This window comes from Ursus arctos, chromosome X (assembly GCF_023065955.2).
Source record: "Ursus arctos isolate Adak ecotype North America chromosome X, UrsArc2.0, whole genome shotgun sequence".
Classification (NCBI taxonomy): Eukaryota; Metazoa; Chordata; class Mammalia; order Carnivora; family Ursidae; genus Ursus; species Ursus arctos.
Window position 1 is genome coordinate 41034945 of NC_079873.1, and position 18301 is coordinate 41053245.

Consider the following 18301-nt stretch of genomic DNA (forward strand, 5'->3'; position numbering starts at 1 on the left):
GATGGAGTGATTCCAGAGGAAACAGCCAGCTCAAAGGCCCTGAGTAGGAGTCTGTGATTTGCTTGAGGTCCACGAAGGTGGTCAGTGTGGTTAGAGTGGTGTGAGCGAGAGGAAGAGGGGTAGAAGGTGAGGTCAGAGAGGAGACGTGGGGGTTAGACCCGCAGGACCTTGTAGCCTGTGGTAAGGACCTTGCCTTTTACTCTGAGTGAGGAGGAGGCCACAGGAGGGGTGTGAGTAGAGAAGAGACATGAACTGCCTTAGGATTTAACACGATCCGTCTGACTGCTGAGTACAGAACAGACTGTAGGAGTGAAGATGGATGCAGGGCCACCAGACAAGGGGAAGCTACTGCAGTAGTCGAGTGACTGATGATGGTGCCGCCAGTGGAGCAGGTAAGGAGAGGCTGGAGTCACGAAACATTTTGAATGGAGAGCGCACAGAATTTGCTGAAGGATGAGAGTCTTGGGGCCAGACTGGGACACAGATAATGCCCTAACTAGAAAAAAAAATCCCTCCAATTCTATCTTGTTTAAGCCCCTATTCTTTTGTGATTTTTCCCCCTGTTGCTTGCAACTGAATATATTCCTTCCTGATCCATGACCCCACCCTGGACACTGAGACCTGAGGAGGGGGAGGCTCCTGGTGTGGGGTGGGGGTGGGGGGCTCCTCTCTGCTCGGGACATTGTGCGTCAGCACCTTGCATACAGTAGGTGTTCAGAACACCCTCCCAGGATGGAGGGGGAAGGCATGAAGGGCCATGCTCAGTGGACAGAAGCCACATTTCAGTTCCCACAGGAGGCGGGACCTCAAAGGAGAGTGAAAGGATGGGGAAACAGGAGCAGTGCTCTTGGCAGAGGGAAGAGCAGGAGCAGAGATGGGGGACAGAAAGAGGGAAGTGAGGCCACTTTGGGGTGTGGAGTGCCACTGGGGCAAGAAAGGCAGGACTTTGGTTTGCGATTACATTATAGGTGTCTGCCACCGTGTCCAACCAACTCCTAGTGGCATAGAGTCAGGCCCAGTGTTTTGCTGAGCTGAAGTCAGAAAAAGCTCATTTTCCAGAAAAGGTCAATTTTTCATTTGGCCATTCATTCAACAATGGTGCCAAGTCCTGGAGAATGCTGAGGGTCACAAACCAGAACATTCTTGGCTAGTGGCATTGCCCAAGCAAAGGTTCCTAGGTGGGCAGGAAGACCCAGTAACTACGACAGGAGAGTCTGTTTTGCTTTCTTAGCCCTCACACTAGGGTGCAGTCTAGGTGTTCAGGGACTCTGGGTATTCACAGCCCTGAGGCAACGAGAAGTCACGGAGGGCTAAGGAGATGGTAAATTCAACCACAAGAGTAACACTCTCCCCAACGGCTGCGTGCGTTCTATGGCTCTGCGCCCAACCACCCTACAGCCCAGAAAGCCTCCTCTGGCCTCTTTATTGGCTGTTCATCCCCTCTTTCACACAACCTCCAACACCGCGGTTGGTTCTGCTCTTGCCCGTTCCGCCTCCGTGTCCTTCCATCCCGCTAGACTTTGTAGCCTTGGCATTGGTTCATTTCCTTTTAGCACTGCCCTTTGAGGGCTCAACTGCCTTCATTCTGGCTCCCTCATTGGCTAGCCACCATCTCTCTTCCTGGCTCCCGCCTTCACCGTCCACTCCCATTGGCCTTGCCCTCCAGTCCCGCCTCCGAGGCCGCTCTAACACCTCCTCTGGGGTCTCTTTCTAGCCTTCGAATTAGCTAGTTCAGCCCTAGCACCGCCTCTGGAAGGCATACTGCAAGCTCACACGACTCCCCACTGGCTCGCTGTAGCCATTATCTTTTCGTCATCTCCTCTACGCCACGGGCGCGTGGCTCCCCATTGGCTATTCGCGGTCTCTATCTTCGCGTCCCAGCGCCTACGCAACCGAGGGATCTCCTGCTTTCCGGGCCGCTCCGTTCGCTCCCCGCTGCCCCCCCCCCCCCATCGCCTGTAGTCATTCCATTTTCCTCCCCGCACACATGCCGCTCCCGCTCACACTCCCCCACTGGCTGTCCTACTTTTGCTCTTTCCCTCCGGGACCCCGCACCACCCCCAGTTAGGCCTCCCCATTGATTCTCTCATCATCCTGCCTCCTGCACCGCCCACTCTCGGGCATCCCCATTGGCTGCGTGCTTCTCCTGCACTCGCTTCATCGCTACGTCATCCGTGCGTGGCTCCCTATTGGCTTTCTGCAATACCTGTCTTCATCTCACCGCCTACACCCCCCCGTGAGCCGTACCCCCCCGCGCTGGCCTTCCCATTGGCTGCCCGCCCCTTCAGGCCCTGCCCCCGCCGGTCCCGCCACCGGTGCCGTCGGTGCCGCCGCCGCCGCCGCCGATATGGCGCGCTCGGCCCCTGTGGAGCCCCCGCTGCGGCATCCCGCGCCCCCCTCGCCGGTCGCGGGCGAGCCCCGCACCTCTGTTGAGGCGGCGGCGGCCCCGCGGAGAGTGCTGTTCGCCGACGAGGCCCTGGGGCTGCCGCTGGCGCAGCTGCGCCGCTACCGGCCGTGGGGCGGGCCCGGGGCGGGCAAGATGGCGGCGGCGGCCGGGCAAGATGGCGACGGCGGCGGGGCTGATGAGGACGACGATGGCGAGGATGGGGATGAAGGGGAGGAGGAAGAGGAGGCTCGCCCAGCGCCCTCGCCGCTGTGCCCCGTCCCCGCTGGCGGGGGGTTTTACCTGGTGCCCACATTTTCGCTGCCGCCCGCGCCGGGCCGTCTGGAGCGCTTGGGGCGCGTCATGGTGGAGCTGGAGGCGCTGCTGCCGCCTCCCGGAGCGGTCCCCGGGGGTGCCGGGGTGTGGGTGCCTGGGGGGCGCCCGCCGGTGCTGCGCGGGCTGGTACGCGTGCTGAACCGCTCCTTCGAGAAGGCGGTGCACGTGCGGGCCTCACACGACGGCTGGGCTTCCTTCTGCGACCACCCAGCGCGCTACGTCCCGCGCAGCCCGCCGGGGGCAGGAGCGGGAGGACCAGGAGCAGGAGATCCCATCCTGGATCCCGGCCTGGGCCTGGGCTTGGGCCCTGGCCAGGCGTCCGCCTCCTCGCCCGACGATGGCGGCCGCACTGACCGCTTTGCCTTCCAGCTGCCCTTTGCTGAGGGCGCGGGCGATGGGGCGCGCCTGGACTTCGTGGTGCGCTATGAGACCCCCGAGGGCACTTTCTGGGCCAACAACCAAGGCCGCAACTACACAGTCCTGCTCCGGATCGCACCCGCTCCCACACCCACTGATGCCGAAGGGCTGCCCCAGCAGCAGCAGCTGCAGCAGCTGGAGCCACAGCCCGAGTGCCAGGGTCCCGTGGAGGCTGAGGCCAGGCAGCTGAAGAGCTGCATGAAGCCCGTGAGGCGCAGGTAATGTCTGCCAGCGCCACCTCCGCCAACGCAGGGCTGTGTCTAGGATGGAGGACAAGCATCCCGACCCTGGAGCCCCTCAGGCCTGCTCTCCAGGACGGGGAGGAGGGCGCATTCAGTCAGTTAGTCAAAGAGTAATGGAGGCCAAACATGTGCTAGGCTCGGTTTGAATTACTGGGGTTTCCTTCATTTATTGAGTTCCACTGTAAAACCCTGAACAAAACATCTTCCCTGCCCTCAAGGATCATGTAGGTTCCTATGGGAGATGGTTTGAAAAAAACAAGCAAGCAGATAAGATCCATAGGGATAAGATTAGTTGCTGAGAGGAAAGTGAATAGGGTAAGGGGATAGTTTGGAGGGAATAGCTGCCTTAGAGTGTGTTCAGGTAAGGCCTTTAAGGAGGTGAGTCCTGGATGATCCTAAGAAGAGGCATGCGCAGATGTGGGGTGGGGGTGGGGAAAGTTTGTAGCAAAGGGAACAGGGAGGACTTTTCTGAGGAGGTGCCATTTAAACTGAGTCCTGAATGATAAAGGAGGAGTGATTATGCACACCTATGGGAGCCAAGGTGTTCTAGGCAGAGGGAGCTGAGTACAAAGGTCCTGAGGTGAGCATGAGCTTGGTGTGAATGGTGAGCAGTGTGCTGGAGTGGACAGAACTTAAGTGACCTGGTAGGGTGGGCCAAGGGCCTTGCCAGCGGGGGACAGGGAATCTGCCCCCCATTTGACAGAGCAGCAAACCAGGGTTCCAGGGGGAGAGGCTGGTTGAGGAAGTGATGGCGCCCAGCTTTTCCAGTTCCACTGTGGCTGACCTTGTAGCCTGTGCAGCTCTTTACTGTTATGTTCTAATCTAGTGAGAGGCCTCGCGCAGGATTGAGGGGCCGAGTCTGTGCTCTCACAGGGAAGCAGTGGCTCTGGCAGAGGCAGAACCAGATGGGCCTGGACTCGAAGCTCTTGTCCTTTGTTTTTGCCTGTGACCATTCAGAGCCTGGGAGAAGGAGCCGGTTAACCCCAGGAGGCCTGATAGGAGTCTAGATTTTCTCAGTCAAGCTAGGAGTTCTTTGAAGGTAGCAGCTAGGCCTGATTTTTCCGGGGTGGGGGGGGTCACCTGAGACTAGCCTGGGATAAGCAGAGTCTCTGTGCACGTGTGGGAAATGCACACATCTCCCTGCTTCTGGGAGGACTGGAAATGGGAGTGGGAAAATGCGTTCTGGACCTTGTATATGCTTGATCAGAAGCTTCTGGCTGCAGCAAGATGTCTGTGGTCCTGGCAAGGTCTTAGGCTGTGAGTGAGTGGTTCAGAAAGGTCTAGCTTGGGGCTGGTGGGTAGGTGTGCCTGGGTATGTGAGCAAGCAGGCAAATACCCCCTTACCGACCTATGAACCCCACAGTAACCTGAGACTTAGTCTAAAGGGGGCAGGCAGCGTGCCTTCCCTTACAGTGTTGAGAGAATGGATTCTGACATCAGAGTGCCTCGGTTCAAATTGCAGCCCTGCCGTCTGTTGGCTTTGTGACCTTGGCTAACTCATTTAACCGCACCGTGCCTCAGTACCCTCACCCTAAAACAGACAATTGCAACGCCTACTTCAGAGGAGACGAGTAAAAGCACTCAGAACCAAATCTGGCTCATAGCAGTGCCAGAAAGCATTAGCTGGTGTTTATATTTAGGGAATCACACATACAGTTCCTTGGATACCCCTCCCAAACTCTGCTCTGCCCATCACCTGCTGTGTGGCCTTGCCTCAGTTTTTTCATCTGTAAGCCTCAGTCTTCTCATCTGCTAAAGGGGAATGACAGTCACTTTGGTTGGATTGAATGCAACGAACATGGGCAAGACACTGAAGGATGGTGGTAGCCGTGGAAGAGAATAGTGGCCAGCATTTACAGAGCTCTGTGCTGACAGCTTCATGTCTGTTCTCTCCTGAGTCCTCCTGTGCATGCCCTGTGGTATAGGCACTCTGATTATGCACATTTAATAAAGGGGGAGACTGAGGTAGTTCAGGGAGGTGAGCCAGCTTGCTCAAGTCCACCCAGCTAGTGAGTGACAGGACCAGGGAGGACATGCTGGGGACCTTTATTTATTTTTGTTCCCCTCCTCAGGAAGGTCTGATAGGGTTCAGGAAAAAGTCTGCATTTCACTCCTGGTGTTCCCAGCACGTCATGCTTTTCTGTTAACTTCTCGCTTTCTCTCTTTTTTTCTCTTTCCCGCCCTTTTCTCTCCCTCTCTCTCTCCCTCCCTCCCTCCCCTTTTTTGGAGGTACACCTGTACAAAGTGTACTGATCTGAAGTATAGGGCTCTGGATTTTTACATACAGACGCTCATGTAGCCATCACCCAGATCAAGGTTTGGAGTGGTCCCAGTGCTCAGAATCGCCTTCAGTTCTGTCACTTTTCCCAAGTTGTCTTCCCAGGTGGCTGTCATGGGAGCCCTGTCTGTAAGATGCGACAGTTTGGGTAACAAGAGTTTGGTCATTTTAGAGTGTAAAAGGAAGAGAACCAGAGAAATCAAAAGCTTGCAGGGCCAAGGTGGGTGGAGAGGGTGTTTTTCTTTTAAAATACATGGGTGGTTTTAAGGAGAAATTGAAGCAGCCCGTTCAGACAATTGTTTTGGTATCTGGCCCCAGGTCTGTGGTTCCTAACATGACTTGTGATATTATTTTAAGTGGGCAGATGGCTTTTTGATAGCTTCTTTATCTTTTGATCTCAGCTCTTGCAAAGGGGAGGTTGGTGCTCATTGCAAGATCAGCGGTAAGATTTTCTTTGTAGGTCGGCGGCTTTCTTGGCGAGTACATTTCAACTTATTATTGTTTTAAAAGCTGTGTGCTGCCGGTGACTTGGAGCGCTGTTGAAGAACAGCTACCCCCTGTGACCCAGCCCTCTTGGGAACCGGTAGCCGATCTCAGTAGGCTGAACGTGTGGGAGCCCCATGGTAGAGGGCTTCTCGTTCAGAAGTGCCAGCTGCGGGCCCACCCTGTACCGGGCATGGCCATGTCAGGTTGGGGGCACAGAGGAAGTCTATGGTAGCCACTGGGATACAGCTCAGAAACTGAAAAATGGCTGCATTCCCTGGATCGCTGGACCAGGCTTTTGATAACCCTTAGGCTTCGAGATGATCCATCAACAAGCATTTGTTGAGGGCCTACTATGTGCTGGGCACAGTGCTAGGTTCAAACAGGGAAAAAGATGCAGACTGGAAGTAAGCTGCTTCCAGTGGTGGAACTGGGTGAGAGAGGCAGGGATGGAGGGCTTGGTGTGTGACGTTTGGCAGAGACCCTGCTCTGTGCTGGGCATTTTGCTGAGGGTTTGTGTGCAAAGGCCTCATCTAATCCTTTCAACATTCCCTGAGAGAGAGACTGTTTTATCCCTCTTTCCTGGATGAGCAAACTTGAGGCTCCCAGAGTCCAGAGTCCTAGGGCCAGTGTCGGGAGGAGCCCTCCTGGTCTGCCTTGGCTTAACAACCTTAGGAGGCGTCCTGTTCCTCTTAAAAATGAAAGACCAAGAAAGCTTCAGCGTGGCCTTGAAGCACCCCCCTGTCCTGTCCCCCAGTCTGGCCTCTGCAGCTGCTAGTCTCACACCCCACCGCCCTCTGCATTCTGAGCCCTGTTTGTACTGTGGTCTTAACAAGGTGCCTTGCCCCTTACTGCCTCAGGGCCTTTGCCCATGCTGTTTCCCATCACCAGGCATGTTGGTCCTGTGCTCCCTGTGGTCTTCTCATTTTGATCCCTCAGTTCTGAGAGTGCTTCTCCTGGGAAGCCTGTCTGTCCCAACATCCTCAGGCCCTAGTGTTTTCATGGCGTAGATCAGGCGAGCCCTGTGGGAGAATGTCACGTAGCAGAACAGGTGTGTGTTGCCACAACTTTAAGGTCATTTCCCACCCTGCCTGGCAGTCCTATTCCATTTTTCTGATCCGCTCTTGTCTCCACCTTGCTCTGACTGTTTTCAAATGTTCTTTACCTTCAGACTTGACTTCCTGCTTCAAAAAACAAAACGAAGCCGTAAGAATGGAACTCCCCATGACTCGCAGCCCCCAAGCCTGCAAACTAAGTTCCCTCCCTTGTGTTACAGGGGAGGAGGGGGCTCTTTTACTCCCTCAGGCCTGTCCCCCCACTTGTGCCCTGGGTTCCCTTTTCTGCTACCTGCTCCAGAGCGTGACCCTTTTCTCTCCTGGCAGCTTTTCACCACCCTCTTCACTGATCTTCTCTCTTGGCCTTTATACATGCTAGTGTCTCTACTGTCTGAAAAACCTGTCCTTCGAGCTTACCTCTGTCCCTGCTGCTCCCAGCCAGCACCTAACCACCCTCCTCCCCTTCATTGCTGACCCCCCTCTGAAGAGTTGCTGACACTCTCCTTCTCCATTTGCTTGAGCCCCCCACATCTGCCAGATTCCACAGTTGGTTTTGGTTTTCTTCTTGAAGCGGTTGAGTACTCCTACTTAAAACACAGTCTTTCCCTTGCCTTGGGACCATGCTCTGCCGCTTTTCCTCTTAACCCCTGGCCCTTCTCCTTGCTCTTTCCTTCAGCCTCATATAGCCAGACTCGGTGTCTCCACTTGGCTGATGTCCCAAAGGTGCGTCCCATGTTCGAGATCGAATCCATCACCTCCCCAACAGTGTTCCTGAGCGGCCTGTCCCCGACCCTTCCGTTGCTTATCTTCCTTCTAAGCATCCTAAACCCATCCTGACCCTGGAATCTGGGCCAGGGCCCTTTGTTCCAGGGCATTCTTCCTTTCCTGAAGGCGCTGACCTCAGTTTGTAGTTAGACCTTCATTAGGGGATTATTGGATGACCCTCTCTGCCCTCTTAGACTGTAAGCTCCGTGAGGGGTAGGGACATGGTCTGCTTGTTGTTCACCACTGTATTCCTGCAGGGCCTGCCACGGTGCCTGGCACTTAACAGGTGCTCAATAAATGTTTGTTGAAAGAATGAGTGTGAGTTATTTTTTTAAATGTCTTCCTCCACACGGAATTGTCAGCTTCCTAGTTGGGTGTGCTCACCATTGTGTCTCCAGGGTCTGTCACTGGGCTGATGCACAGTAAGGCCTCCATAATTTTTAGGTCACCTATTGCTGAATGGATGGGGACCCAACTTGCTATCTGAGTCGGCAGCCTTAGGGGAAACCAGAACATTCAAAGTTGAAACAGGACAGGCCAAGGGCCATCTTAGTTGTCTGTAAAGTCAGAATTTAGTGAGAAAGCAATCCTCTTTTACTCCACAGACAATTGGTAGGGCATCATGGTTAAGGATGTGGACTGAGGCCACACGCTGTGGAAGTGGCAGAGCTGGGCTCTGAGCTGGGGCGGTCCTGCTCTAGTTCCCCAGTTCTTAACGGCTGTACCAGGCTGGGTAGTGCGTCTTACCAGCGGGGCATTGCCAGGCAAGTTGCTTTCCTTTTCAGAGCCTCAGTTTCCCTCAGTGGGCATTTGGAGGGGATCGCTGTTTGTTGGCACTTTATAGGCGATGTTCCACTATTTCCTCAATCCATCCCACAGCCCTCTGAGATAGCTATTACCATTATACCTTCTTTACGGAGGAGGAAACTGAGGCATCGAGAGGTTAAGTGACTTGTTCCAGGTCACACAGCTGGTAGGTGGCAGAGCTGAGGTTATTCAAACTTACATGTCCTGACCCTTTATTGAACTGTGAGATCAATTTACTGGATCCCAACGAATATTAAAAAGAAAGAACTAGCATAGGAGATAATCAGTGTGCATCACAACACGTAGTAAAGGTAAGTGCTGTTTCATTCAAAGAACAACTGTTTTTCAGTTCTAAGTATGTATATTTACACATGTATGGGTGTGCTGGCTTATGATGTAAAATGTATTTCTTACTGTGGGTCACTGCCAGATGAATGAAGTCACTGCCATGAAGGGAGCTCATGGCAACGATAAACTTGGCTCTCCTTCCTCCCACCCCACGGGATGGGCTGTAGGTCCTGGAGTTGACACTGACACAGACCCTAGTTGGGGAAGGCAGAGCGGTGCCCCCACAGAATGTGGTGGCTTTCACAGCCGCTTCAAACCCTGTTCTTTCCAGAAAGCAGGTGGCTTGGGGTAACCGGAATTCCAAGTATCGTGGGGCAGGTTTCTGAAGCCACCTGACCCCCTGGAGAGTCAGCATTATCTTCGAATTGACTACATGGGAGCTGGGGTCTGCTGAGTTTCCCTTTGGGTTTCAGCACATGACCCACTTTGGGCTGGCCAAGTTCTTTGAAAACAGCGTCGGGGGTGCTCCCAGCGGACTCGGGGTGGTGGTGGTGGCAGTGATGTGACTGCTCTGAAAGTCTGCTTTGCTCTTCCCCATTGGAGGTTGTCAACCCTCCCTCGCTCGCACTCTGGGGATTGACTTTTTTGTTCTGTCTCGGCTGGCCCAGGCTGGGGCCGATGGCACCTCTTTCTGAAATCTTACCTTCTGGTCTCCCTGGATGTCATCTGAGGTCAGCGGTCATTGAGTTTCCTGACGGCAGGAGGCATTTCACGCCCAGGAGACTGGTGCGGCCCCTTCTAGGCTGCGCTGTCTTGACTGGTTCTTGAGAACCATCCCGGGTGCGGGCCCAGGTGCCTGGGCCTGTCCCCGGCCCACCACTGCCTACTGCCCTTGAGGAGATAGCACGTGGCATTCGTGGGGCTGGTGCCAAAAGAGCAGGTTTCCTTCTCGAAAATTAGCAAGCACCCTGGAGGTACAGTTTTGTTCTTAATCTCCTCTCTCCCCATTTTTCTAAGAACCCCTCTTCTCTGTTACTGATCAGTGAGTCAGTATACACTTGTACTCCATTTCTCTTACTAGCCTCCTTTTGATTAAAGTCGTAGCTGCCCCTGAATGTTTACTGTGAAAGACAGTTCAAGGATATTTAGGTTTTGTGTTTTTTTTTTTTCAGCCCACAGTTTCGAACGCTATCTTCAAAATGGAGCCCTCTTTGGATTGTTATCAGTGTGGTGTGTAGTTAGTGGGTGTAGAGACACGGTTCCTTGAGCCTCAGTTTCCGCATTTGTAAAAAGGGAAGGGTGTTGCTTTGAAGGATAGATGTGAAGGTTTTCAAATGACTTGGTGTATCAATGAAAAAGGCCCACGTTGGAGGAGATGAACGATAAATGCTTGTGCCTTCTGCTTTCATCTCTCTGACTTCAGAGGTGTGGAGAGCGCCCTGGGTACTTCTGCTGACTTTGTGGACCTTGGGATCAGCTGAATTGCTTGACCTGATTTTTGGAAGCTCCCCCTCTTCTCATGCTCCTCAGCTGTAGAAGAGATGCTCTGGGGGCTGAGAGATTTGTTTTATATTTGTTTTTCTTCTCTTTCTTCTTCCTTCAACTGAAACTGTGGAATTCTTTTCCTTCTGGTTGGCTGCATCCTGTGTCCCCCCCACCCCGCCCTTTTCTCTCTCACATGCATCTAGGACCCTGGAATGGTATTTCAAAGCCTGGTTTTCATGTCAGCACTGGGCCAGATGGCAGGGGATGGCTTGCCTAGTCCTGCCCCTGGGAGGGAGGGTTGCCCTTCTGTTTGCGGGTCTTCTTGAAGAAGCTTGCTTTAGAAGATCCTAGAAAGGTGACATTTTCTCTAACGAAGGACTACGCCAGCAAAAGAAGTCCGTAGAAATCGTGTTGGGCCACAAGTCCAAAGACCTGGATTTTAAACTTACTGGGGGGGACTGGTGCAGGACCAAGCTGGTTTGTTCCAAGTCCCCCTTTCTTGTCTGTGATGCTCGGCAGTTGGTGCCCGGGCTTCCAGAGTCACTCACTCCAGGGCCTCGTAATGTTCAGATTCAAATACCTTTGGTGGGACGCACGAGCCCTAGTCCGTGGGGAAAGACAGATGGTCCCTTCTGGAGCTTCAAGACTCTAGATCCATGTACCTGGTTCAAATTTCTTCTCTGAGAGACCTTGCCGCCACTTCCGTGTCTGGTGGTCACCTAGCCCATGTCCCATGATGGCAGGGAAACTGGGAATGAATATATAGGCAAAAGGCAGGTTCAAAGAAAAGCCTGAATGAAAGAAGAGGGAGAGATCTTGTCTGTTATTGCTGCCCCCCTCTGTCTACTTCTGGAAAGGATCAGAGATGGGGTTGGGGTAAGACCCCAGTTTCCCTCCTCCAGGAAGTAGCCATTTGTTGATCGAGAGCCTGGATTTAGACATTGAAGCCAGAAGGCTTGGGTTTCAGTCCTCGCTGCCTGACCTTGAGCGTTTCCTCGGCTTCCACTTCATTGTCTGTGTGATGCGGCTAATAATACTGCCCACACAGGATTAAAAGTACATGCCTCACAGGATTGTTGAGAGGGTTTATTAATATATGTGAAGCACGCAGAACAGTGCCGAACATCATAGTGGGAATTCTATTCAGGGCAGCTAGTGATCCTCGGTTTCTGTGAGGTGATTGATGATGTGTTTTCAAAAAGTTGCAACCATCTGCAGAAATGTCAACATCATCCTACTACCTTTTAGGAACGAATAGGTCTGAGCGATTGCCTCAGCTCCTCTCAGTCTCTGCTCATGTTTTTGTTAACGCTTCCCTCTCATTTGCCTTCATCTGTAAACATTTGGTACTCATTTCTGAGAACAAGAACAGCGATTTCTCCATGATCCCTGTGACCCCACCCCTGGCAGAGACTGGCTGAAATACACTTGCCTTATGCCACTTAGACCTCGGGGCCTGACTTGCCTGGTGGAGGAGGACCAACCTTAATGAGTATCTACAGTTGATTTGGCCCCCGCTCCGTGCCAGGCCCTGGTGTCTGGCTCGATGTCCTTGACTGCCCTGTGCCTGGTGTGCACATCCTGGCTGTCCTGTGCTCCATTTTAAGGTGAGGAGGGCGAGGCTCCAAAAGCTTAGGTGGTGGGCCAGGCCGATAGGGTGACGGGTGGAGGGTTGGTGGAGGGACCCAGGTCTTTGTGACCCCGGGTTACTTCCTTTTTCTGCTGGCCTCCTTCCTCTTCTCCAGTTGCTTCCTTCCTCCCCTTTGCTGCTCTCTGAGTCCCACAGTCCTCACCTGCCCTTTCTTGGAAAAAGCGGGTTTGTCTACAGCTAGGAATATACCCTAAAGAAATGATCCAAAGTGCTCATAAAGCCATGTCCAGTAGTGTCTGCTGGAGTCTGCTTGGTGAGAGCAAAATGAAGGCAACAACCTGGCTGCTTGGGAGGGTGGGGACGGGTTACATACGTTACGGTGAGCCGCTGCGAGAGTAAACAGCCATTTCAGATGTTGACAAAAGTATACAGTGGTGCTTCTTACTGTTGCATGGACAAAGCGAGCTGTGAAATGTCATCTGCAGAATCTAAGTTGGTTTTGTAGACCATCTGGAATGAACTTTTCCGACGAGGTGCTAGTGGTGGTCTCTGGCTGACGTGTGGCTTTCCCCCTTCTTTACACTTTCCTGTGTTTCAATAACATCTCTACAACGAGTCTGTAGGACTTTTCTAATCGGGGTAAAAAGGCGGCAGAAGGGAGGACAGCCACTGTCCCTTGGGAGTGGGCCACCACAGAGGCTCAGAAGGTGCTGGTGGGTGGCAAAACTGGACTCTCGGGACATCAGATCCATGCATTGTCCCCTTTGCCCCACAGGCCTGCTGAGGAAGAGCTGAGGATGAAGCGCGTGGACGACCACACCCCTGCTGTGGGTAAGCAGCTGGCAGGCTGTGCGGGGTTTAGCCTACATGTTTCTTTCTTTCTCCTTGTTTTCTTTATACAAGTTAGGAGGTGCCCTCTGCCTTACACTGTCCCAGAAAGCTTCAGAGGCAAAGCTGCCAAGTAGCCCCCAGAGCAGCCCAGCCTTTCTTAACTAGACCAGGCCTGCTCGGACACCTGCCTCACCCCAACGCTACCCTTCTCTTCTCTCCAGCAGAGCGCCCTAATGTCCAGGAGTCAGTGGGTCCCCTGGTGGCCCCCACCCCTCTCCGTCCATGGCCTCAGATGACGCTTCAGGTAAGCAGGCCCTGGCAGCCTCCGGGTGGACAGCCCAATGGGAGACTCGGTGGTGGGAGCCGACTTGGTCCAGGTCTACCGTAGGTCGGTGGGAGGCCCCCCAAAGCAGCACCTGATGGCAGAGGGGTAGAGTGCAGTTATTCACCCGAGCTTTGTTACGTTGGCGAGTATTTATTGAGTGCTTACGACGTGCCAAGCAGGTCTGGGCGCTGGGAATATGGTAGAGACCAAAAAAAGCTGTATTCCTGGGGCTCATTTACATTTTGGTGGAGTGAGACATGACAAAACAAAGTAATAGTTAAAAATATATGCTACTTCAGATGACGATGAGTGCTAAGGAAAAAAATAAAGGGATGGGGAGTTTAGAGCAGGTGGCCAGGAGAGGCCTTCGTGGTAAGTGAGATTTGAGCAAAAATCTGGAGAAGGTGAGAGTGAGCCACGTGGGTAGCTAGGGGAAGAACATCCCAGGCAGGTGCAAAGTCCCCCAGGCAGGGCCATGACGAATGTGTGAGGAACAACGAGGAACAGTGAGTGTGTGTGTGTGGAGGGGGGAGCAGCAGGAGGTGAGGTCAGACAGCGGACGGGGGACAGATTGTGTAGGGTCTCCTGGGCCTTGCAGAGAACTCTGGCTTTTACTCTGAGTGACAGGGGAGCCATGGAAGGGTCGTGAGCAGAGGAGGGCCATGATTGACTTAGGATTTAACAGGCTCCCTCTGGCTGCTGTGAGGACAATAGGCTGGAGGGGCGAGGGCAGAAGCAGGGGGACCGTGACGGGGAGGCTACTACAGTGGTCCGGGTGAGCGATGCTGGTGCTGGCAGAGGAGGTAGAGATTCTGGAGATGTATGTTAGTGTGTGTGTGTGTGTGTGTGTGTGTGTGTGTGTGTGTGTTTTAGTACAAAGATTTTCAAACATATAGAGAAGAAAAGAGACACTAGTAAAATGAACTCACATATACCTGTCACCTAGCTTCCACAAATTTCAACACGCCTGTTCCTACTTTTTCCATACCCCCTCCGCTCCCTCTTTGCCTATGGAATTATTTTGGAAAAAAATCCAGACATTATCTCATCCACAAATATTTCGGTTTGTATCTCAGAAAATTAAGCACTCTTAAAAAATACCCAACAAACCCCACAATACAGATCATGCCTCAGGAAATCACCAGTCAGTCGTTAGTATCACCAAATATTTGATCAGTGTTCAAATTTCCTTATCTCATAGGTGTTGTAGGATCCAAACCAGGTCAACACATTGTATTTGGTGGATGGGTATTTTTTAGATTTTTAAATCTCCCTCACTTTTCTGGCAGTTTGTTTGTTGAAGAAGCCTTGTTTTTCCTGTAGGGTTTCCCACAGGCTGGTTTTGGCTGATTGTCTCACATGGAAACACATTTCTTACTCTCTTTTTATTAACATATTAATTCCATTTAATTAATGTGATCTATTAAATTTAATTACTTCATTAAACTATCAATTTTGTTAAATTGATTTATTAATTACAATCTATTAGTATGAAACTAATTTAACTAGAATTGATTCTATTTAATTCTCTTATTCCCATTTCATTTGGTACCTGGAATTCTTCTCTAAAGAAAAACTTTCTCATATCAACCGTTTGGCTGCCTTGAGGGTATATAGTTTGTATTGAAAAAGCTGTATAAATGCTTAATTTTTTCCCTTTTATTTACCAGTTTTCAGAAGAAGTGAACTTCTCCAAAGGTGACCAACTAAAGGAGTTTTGGTTTTGGTGTATTATTACTAACTCATGAATTTTAAACATATTTGATAAGTTTCAACCCATTGCATTTATTTATTTATTTTGATGTTTAAATTGAGCTATACCTCCAGTCAGTGGGAACTTATTTACATTGGTTCCAGAGCCCGTTTGAACACACCCCCATCATTCCCTAGCCACTCCTTCACACGCTAGAATGACAGTGTGTCTTAGACTCATCTCGTACTTGCCCTGCCCCAAACCTGGGAGCAGCCATATAGTTAGAAAGCTCTGGTTCCTTTTAGGGGAGGACGGTATTTAGAAACCAGGATCTGGGTGCTCGGTGTGCTTGTTGCTGCTGATTGGCCATTGTTTCTAGGCCTTGTCAAAATAAATGTTTTTAAAAGAGAAAATACATGAATTCATGTGAATATTCTGGATCTGTTTTAGAGGTCAGCCAGCAGTATTTACTGACAGCCGCTCACCAAATGTCGGTGCCCACTGCCTTCCTTAGGTTTATGATCTGCAGAAAGTCCCCTTTTACTCCATCCGATTGCGCTATTTTAATATAGATGACATAGGCTTTGGCGTTTGGAGAATTAGAGGGGGCTTTTTAAGGAGGGTTTATCTGGAAACACCTGTGGGGCTGGGTGTGGGCTCTCCCTAGTCTCACTGTCTCTGCTTGTCCCGTCCCCTCCTCTACTTCATTCCTTTCCCTTTCTCTCCCCTCCTGCCCTACCCCCCCTCCCAATGGCTCTAGGTTTCTGAAGTTACAGTGACTGGCAAAGCCCCAGAGGAAGGTGACGTCCCCAGAAGCAATCCGCCTGTGGCTTTCACAGAGGTCCCCCAGGCACCGGCCATCAGGATTCTCCCCTCTTCCTCTTTCTGTGGCCTGGGTGGCTCCCCCAGGGACCAGGCCTCGGGGCCCGATGCAAGTGAGGGGGCAGCCGGGCCGCTCCTGGAACCCAGCCAGCAACAGGTGGAGGCCACGTGGGAAGTATCGAAAGAGAATGGAGGGGGCCGAAAGGACTCCGTGGTGGGGGCTATTACGGATGACCCCGCTGGGGGTCTGGAGGTCGTGAGTGGGTTGGAGGAGCTGCTTGGCGAGGACACCATTGACCAGGAGCTGGAGCAGCTCTACCTATCCCACCTGAGCCGCCTGCGGGCTGCTGTGGCTGCAGGTGGGGCAGGAGGTGGCGGGGAGGGCCCCACAGATGGGGGGGTGTCCCCCAGCCATCCCCTGGGCATACTCACGGACCGCGACCTGATCTTGAAGTGGCCTGGCCCTGAGCGGGCCCTGAACAGTGCCCTGGCTGAGGAGATCACACTGCACTATGCCCGGCTGGGGCGTGGTGTGGAGCTTATCCAGGACACTGAGGACCCTGATGAGGAGGGGGAGGGCGAAGAGGGACTTTCCATTATACCCTCAAGCCCAGAAGGGGACACCCCCAAGGAATCGCCTCCGGAAATCCTCTCAGGGGCCCATTCTGTGGTAGCCACTATGGGAGATGTGTGGCTCCCGTGGGCAGAGGGCTCGGGATGTGACAGCCCCGTGGTTCTGGGTGCAGAGGGTCAGTTCACTGGGGCTCCAGAAAAGGGGATGGGCAAGGACACCGACTCTTTGCACATAAGTGGGGTGGCAGCTGGGGTGACTGGGTCCCCAGGGGGTAAAGAAGGCCGGATGGAGTTTATCCCTGAGTGGGCAGACAACTTGGGTCCTGTATCCAGTAAGGGGCCAGCTGCTCCAGTCTTACGGGGGCAAAGTCTCACCCTCTTCGGTCCTTCGGGGGCTGAAGTCTGTCCTTCTAGCCTGGCCAGGCCCCACGTGAGCTCCCAGGATGAAGAGGGTTCAGGCCCAAGCCTCGAGCCCCCAAAGAAGTTTCCCACCCTAGCAGCCCCTGCCGAATGTGTGTGTGTATTGCCTCCCCAGCTCCGGGGGCCCTTGACCCAGACTCTGGGGGTCCTGGCTGGGTTGGTCGTGGTCCCTGTGGCTCTGAACAGTGGTATGTCCCTCCTGGTGCTTGCGCTGTGCCTCTCTCTGGCCTGGTTCTCGTAGAGGCTGCTTGTGGGGAGCGGCAATAACAGGTTTCCCCCCTCTCTGGGGTGTGGGGAGAGGCAGTCCCTGCACCACCCCCGGGGGGTTCAGATAGGATGTGTGGCCTGTATAGTGATGGTCTTTTGCTTCTGAGAATGCCCAGCTGGAGAGAGACCTTCCCGTCCCCGAGGACTTGTCAGCCCAGGGTTCCCTGCGGTGATACCAGTGGAGGGGAACAGGGCACGGTGGACGGTGTGAGATAACTTTCAGAGAGGAGCTGGGCATGTCCTCCCTTTCCCCCTCCCCTCCCAAGCCTGTATTTATTTTTGTATAATTCTCTGGATGAGGGAGAGTGGTCGTGAGCTGGTCTTGGGGCACAATTACCCAGAGATATATTTATTAACAGCCAACCTGTGCAACCCGCTGGAGCTTTATTTTTAATTTAATTTATATAGAGTACCTATTATTATATGCCACAATAGAGCTCTATGAGAAATGATGTGTCTTGCTGTACAATGTTCTCCTGTTGGGCCTGAGTGTGTGGGTGGTCATGTTCTGTGGGAGGGGCAGGCTGGGGAGTTGGGCATGGACACGGTCATGCCTGCTGCCACGGCTTCAATATGTGTCCCCTCACCTTATGGCCCTGCCCTGTGTGGTCTGGTGGTCTTTGGAGGGGCAGGTCCTTTGGTCTTTTCTATATTCTGCCAGGGAGGGAGGAAGAATGATTTGCCATATGAGGGTTTGGTGTCGAACACATGGCCGCAGTGGTGGATGTGGTCAGCTGTAGATGTGGGAATACCAGCTGTGAATCAGCTGCAAGGTTTTGAGGTTCCTGGAAAAAAAAAGCCTTCGACACTGGGAGGACGACCCCTCTGTCCCCAAGACTGGGAAGGTCTCCGAAAGGACGGAGGAGTTACTGTGCTGTGAAGAATTCATACCAGATTTCTGTCCACAGACATTGCCTTTCTAACTGAAAACAGGAAACCCAAAAGCTTTGAAAAAAAGGATAGATATATTTACTGCATGCAAATAAAAATCTCTGCATAGCAAAACAAAACACCATATATTTATTTACTTCCCTTCACAGCAAAACTTTACACCAGCTTTCTTCCATTCTTCTCCAGGGCTCCAGTGCTTTTCTGAAACAGCCCCTATCAGATTGTTTGCCCAACCACTTCAGCGGAAGTGCTGAAGTCACTGATGATATATGATAGGTCTGTCAAAGGCCACACTCCAGACTTCATCTTCCTTGACCTATTGGCAACATTTAACACAGTTGGTCATCTC

General features: G+C 52.6%; 2 protein-coding genes across 3 annotated transcripts in view; one reads left to right on the forward strand and one right to left on the reverse strand.

The window, feature by feature from the left end:
• FOXP3 (forkhead box P3) overlaps positions 1-2780 on the reverse strand; it is a 19358-nt gene extending 16578 nt beyond the window's left edge. Inside the window, exon 1 of the mRNA XM_048213688.2 lies at positions 2687-2780. The gene's annotated coding sequence lies outside the window, so the exon portion shown is untranslated. The remainder of the gene's footprint in view (positions 1-2686) is intronic.
• PPP1R3F (protein phosphatase 1 regulatory subunit 3F) lies at positions 2290-17510 on the forward strand. Of its 2 annotated transcripts, none has more exons than XM_026513425.4 (4): positions 2290-3354; positions 12906-12961; positions 13183-13265; positions 15740-17510. In XM_026513425.4, exons 1-4 carry the CDS (start codon positions 2348-2350, stop codon positions 17033-17035), a joined length of 2442 nt encoding a protein of 813 aa, XP_026369210.1. In that variant the 5' UTR covers positions 2290-2347; the 3' UTR covers positions 17036-17510. The 2 variants fall into 2 exon arrangements, with proteins under 2 accessions (XP_026369210.1, XP_026369211.1); XM_026513426.4 differs by having other exon boundaries at positions 13186-13265.
• The last annotated feature ends 791 nt before the right edge of the window (positions 17511-18301 follow it).

Excerpts from the sequence above, each read along its gene's own strand:
- PPP1R3F (XM_026513425.4), top strand. The coding sequence starts at position 2,348 with ATGGCGCGCTCGGCCCCTGTGGAGCCCCCGCTGCGGCATCCCGCGCCC. Across the intron at positions 3,355-12,905 it reads ATGAAGCCCGTGAGGCGCAG|GCCTGCTGAGGAAGAGCTGA; the intron begins GTAATGTCTGCC and ends TTTGCCCCACAG. Across the intron at positions 12,962-13,182 it reads CGACCACACCCCTGCTGTGG|CAGAGCGCCCTAATGTCCAG; the intron begins GTAAGCAGCTGG and ends TCTTCTCTCCAG.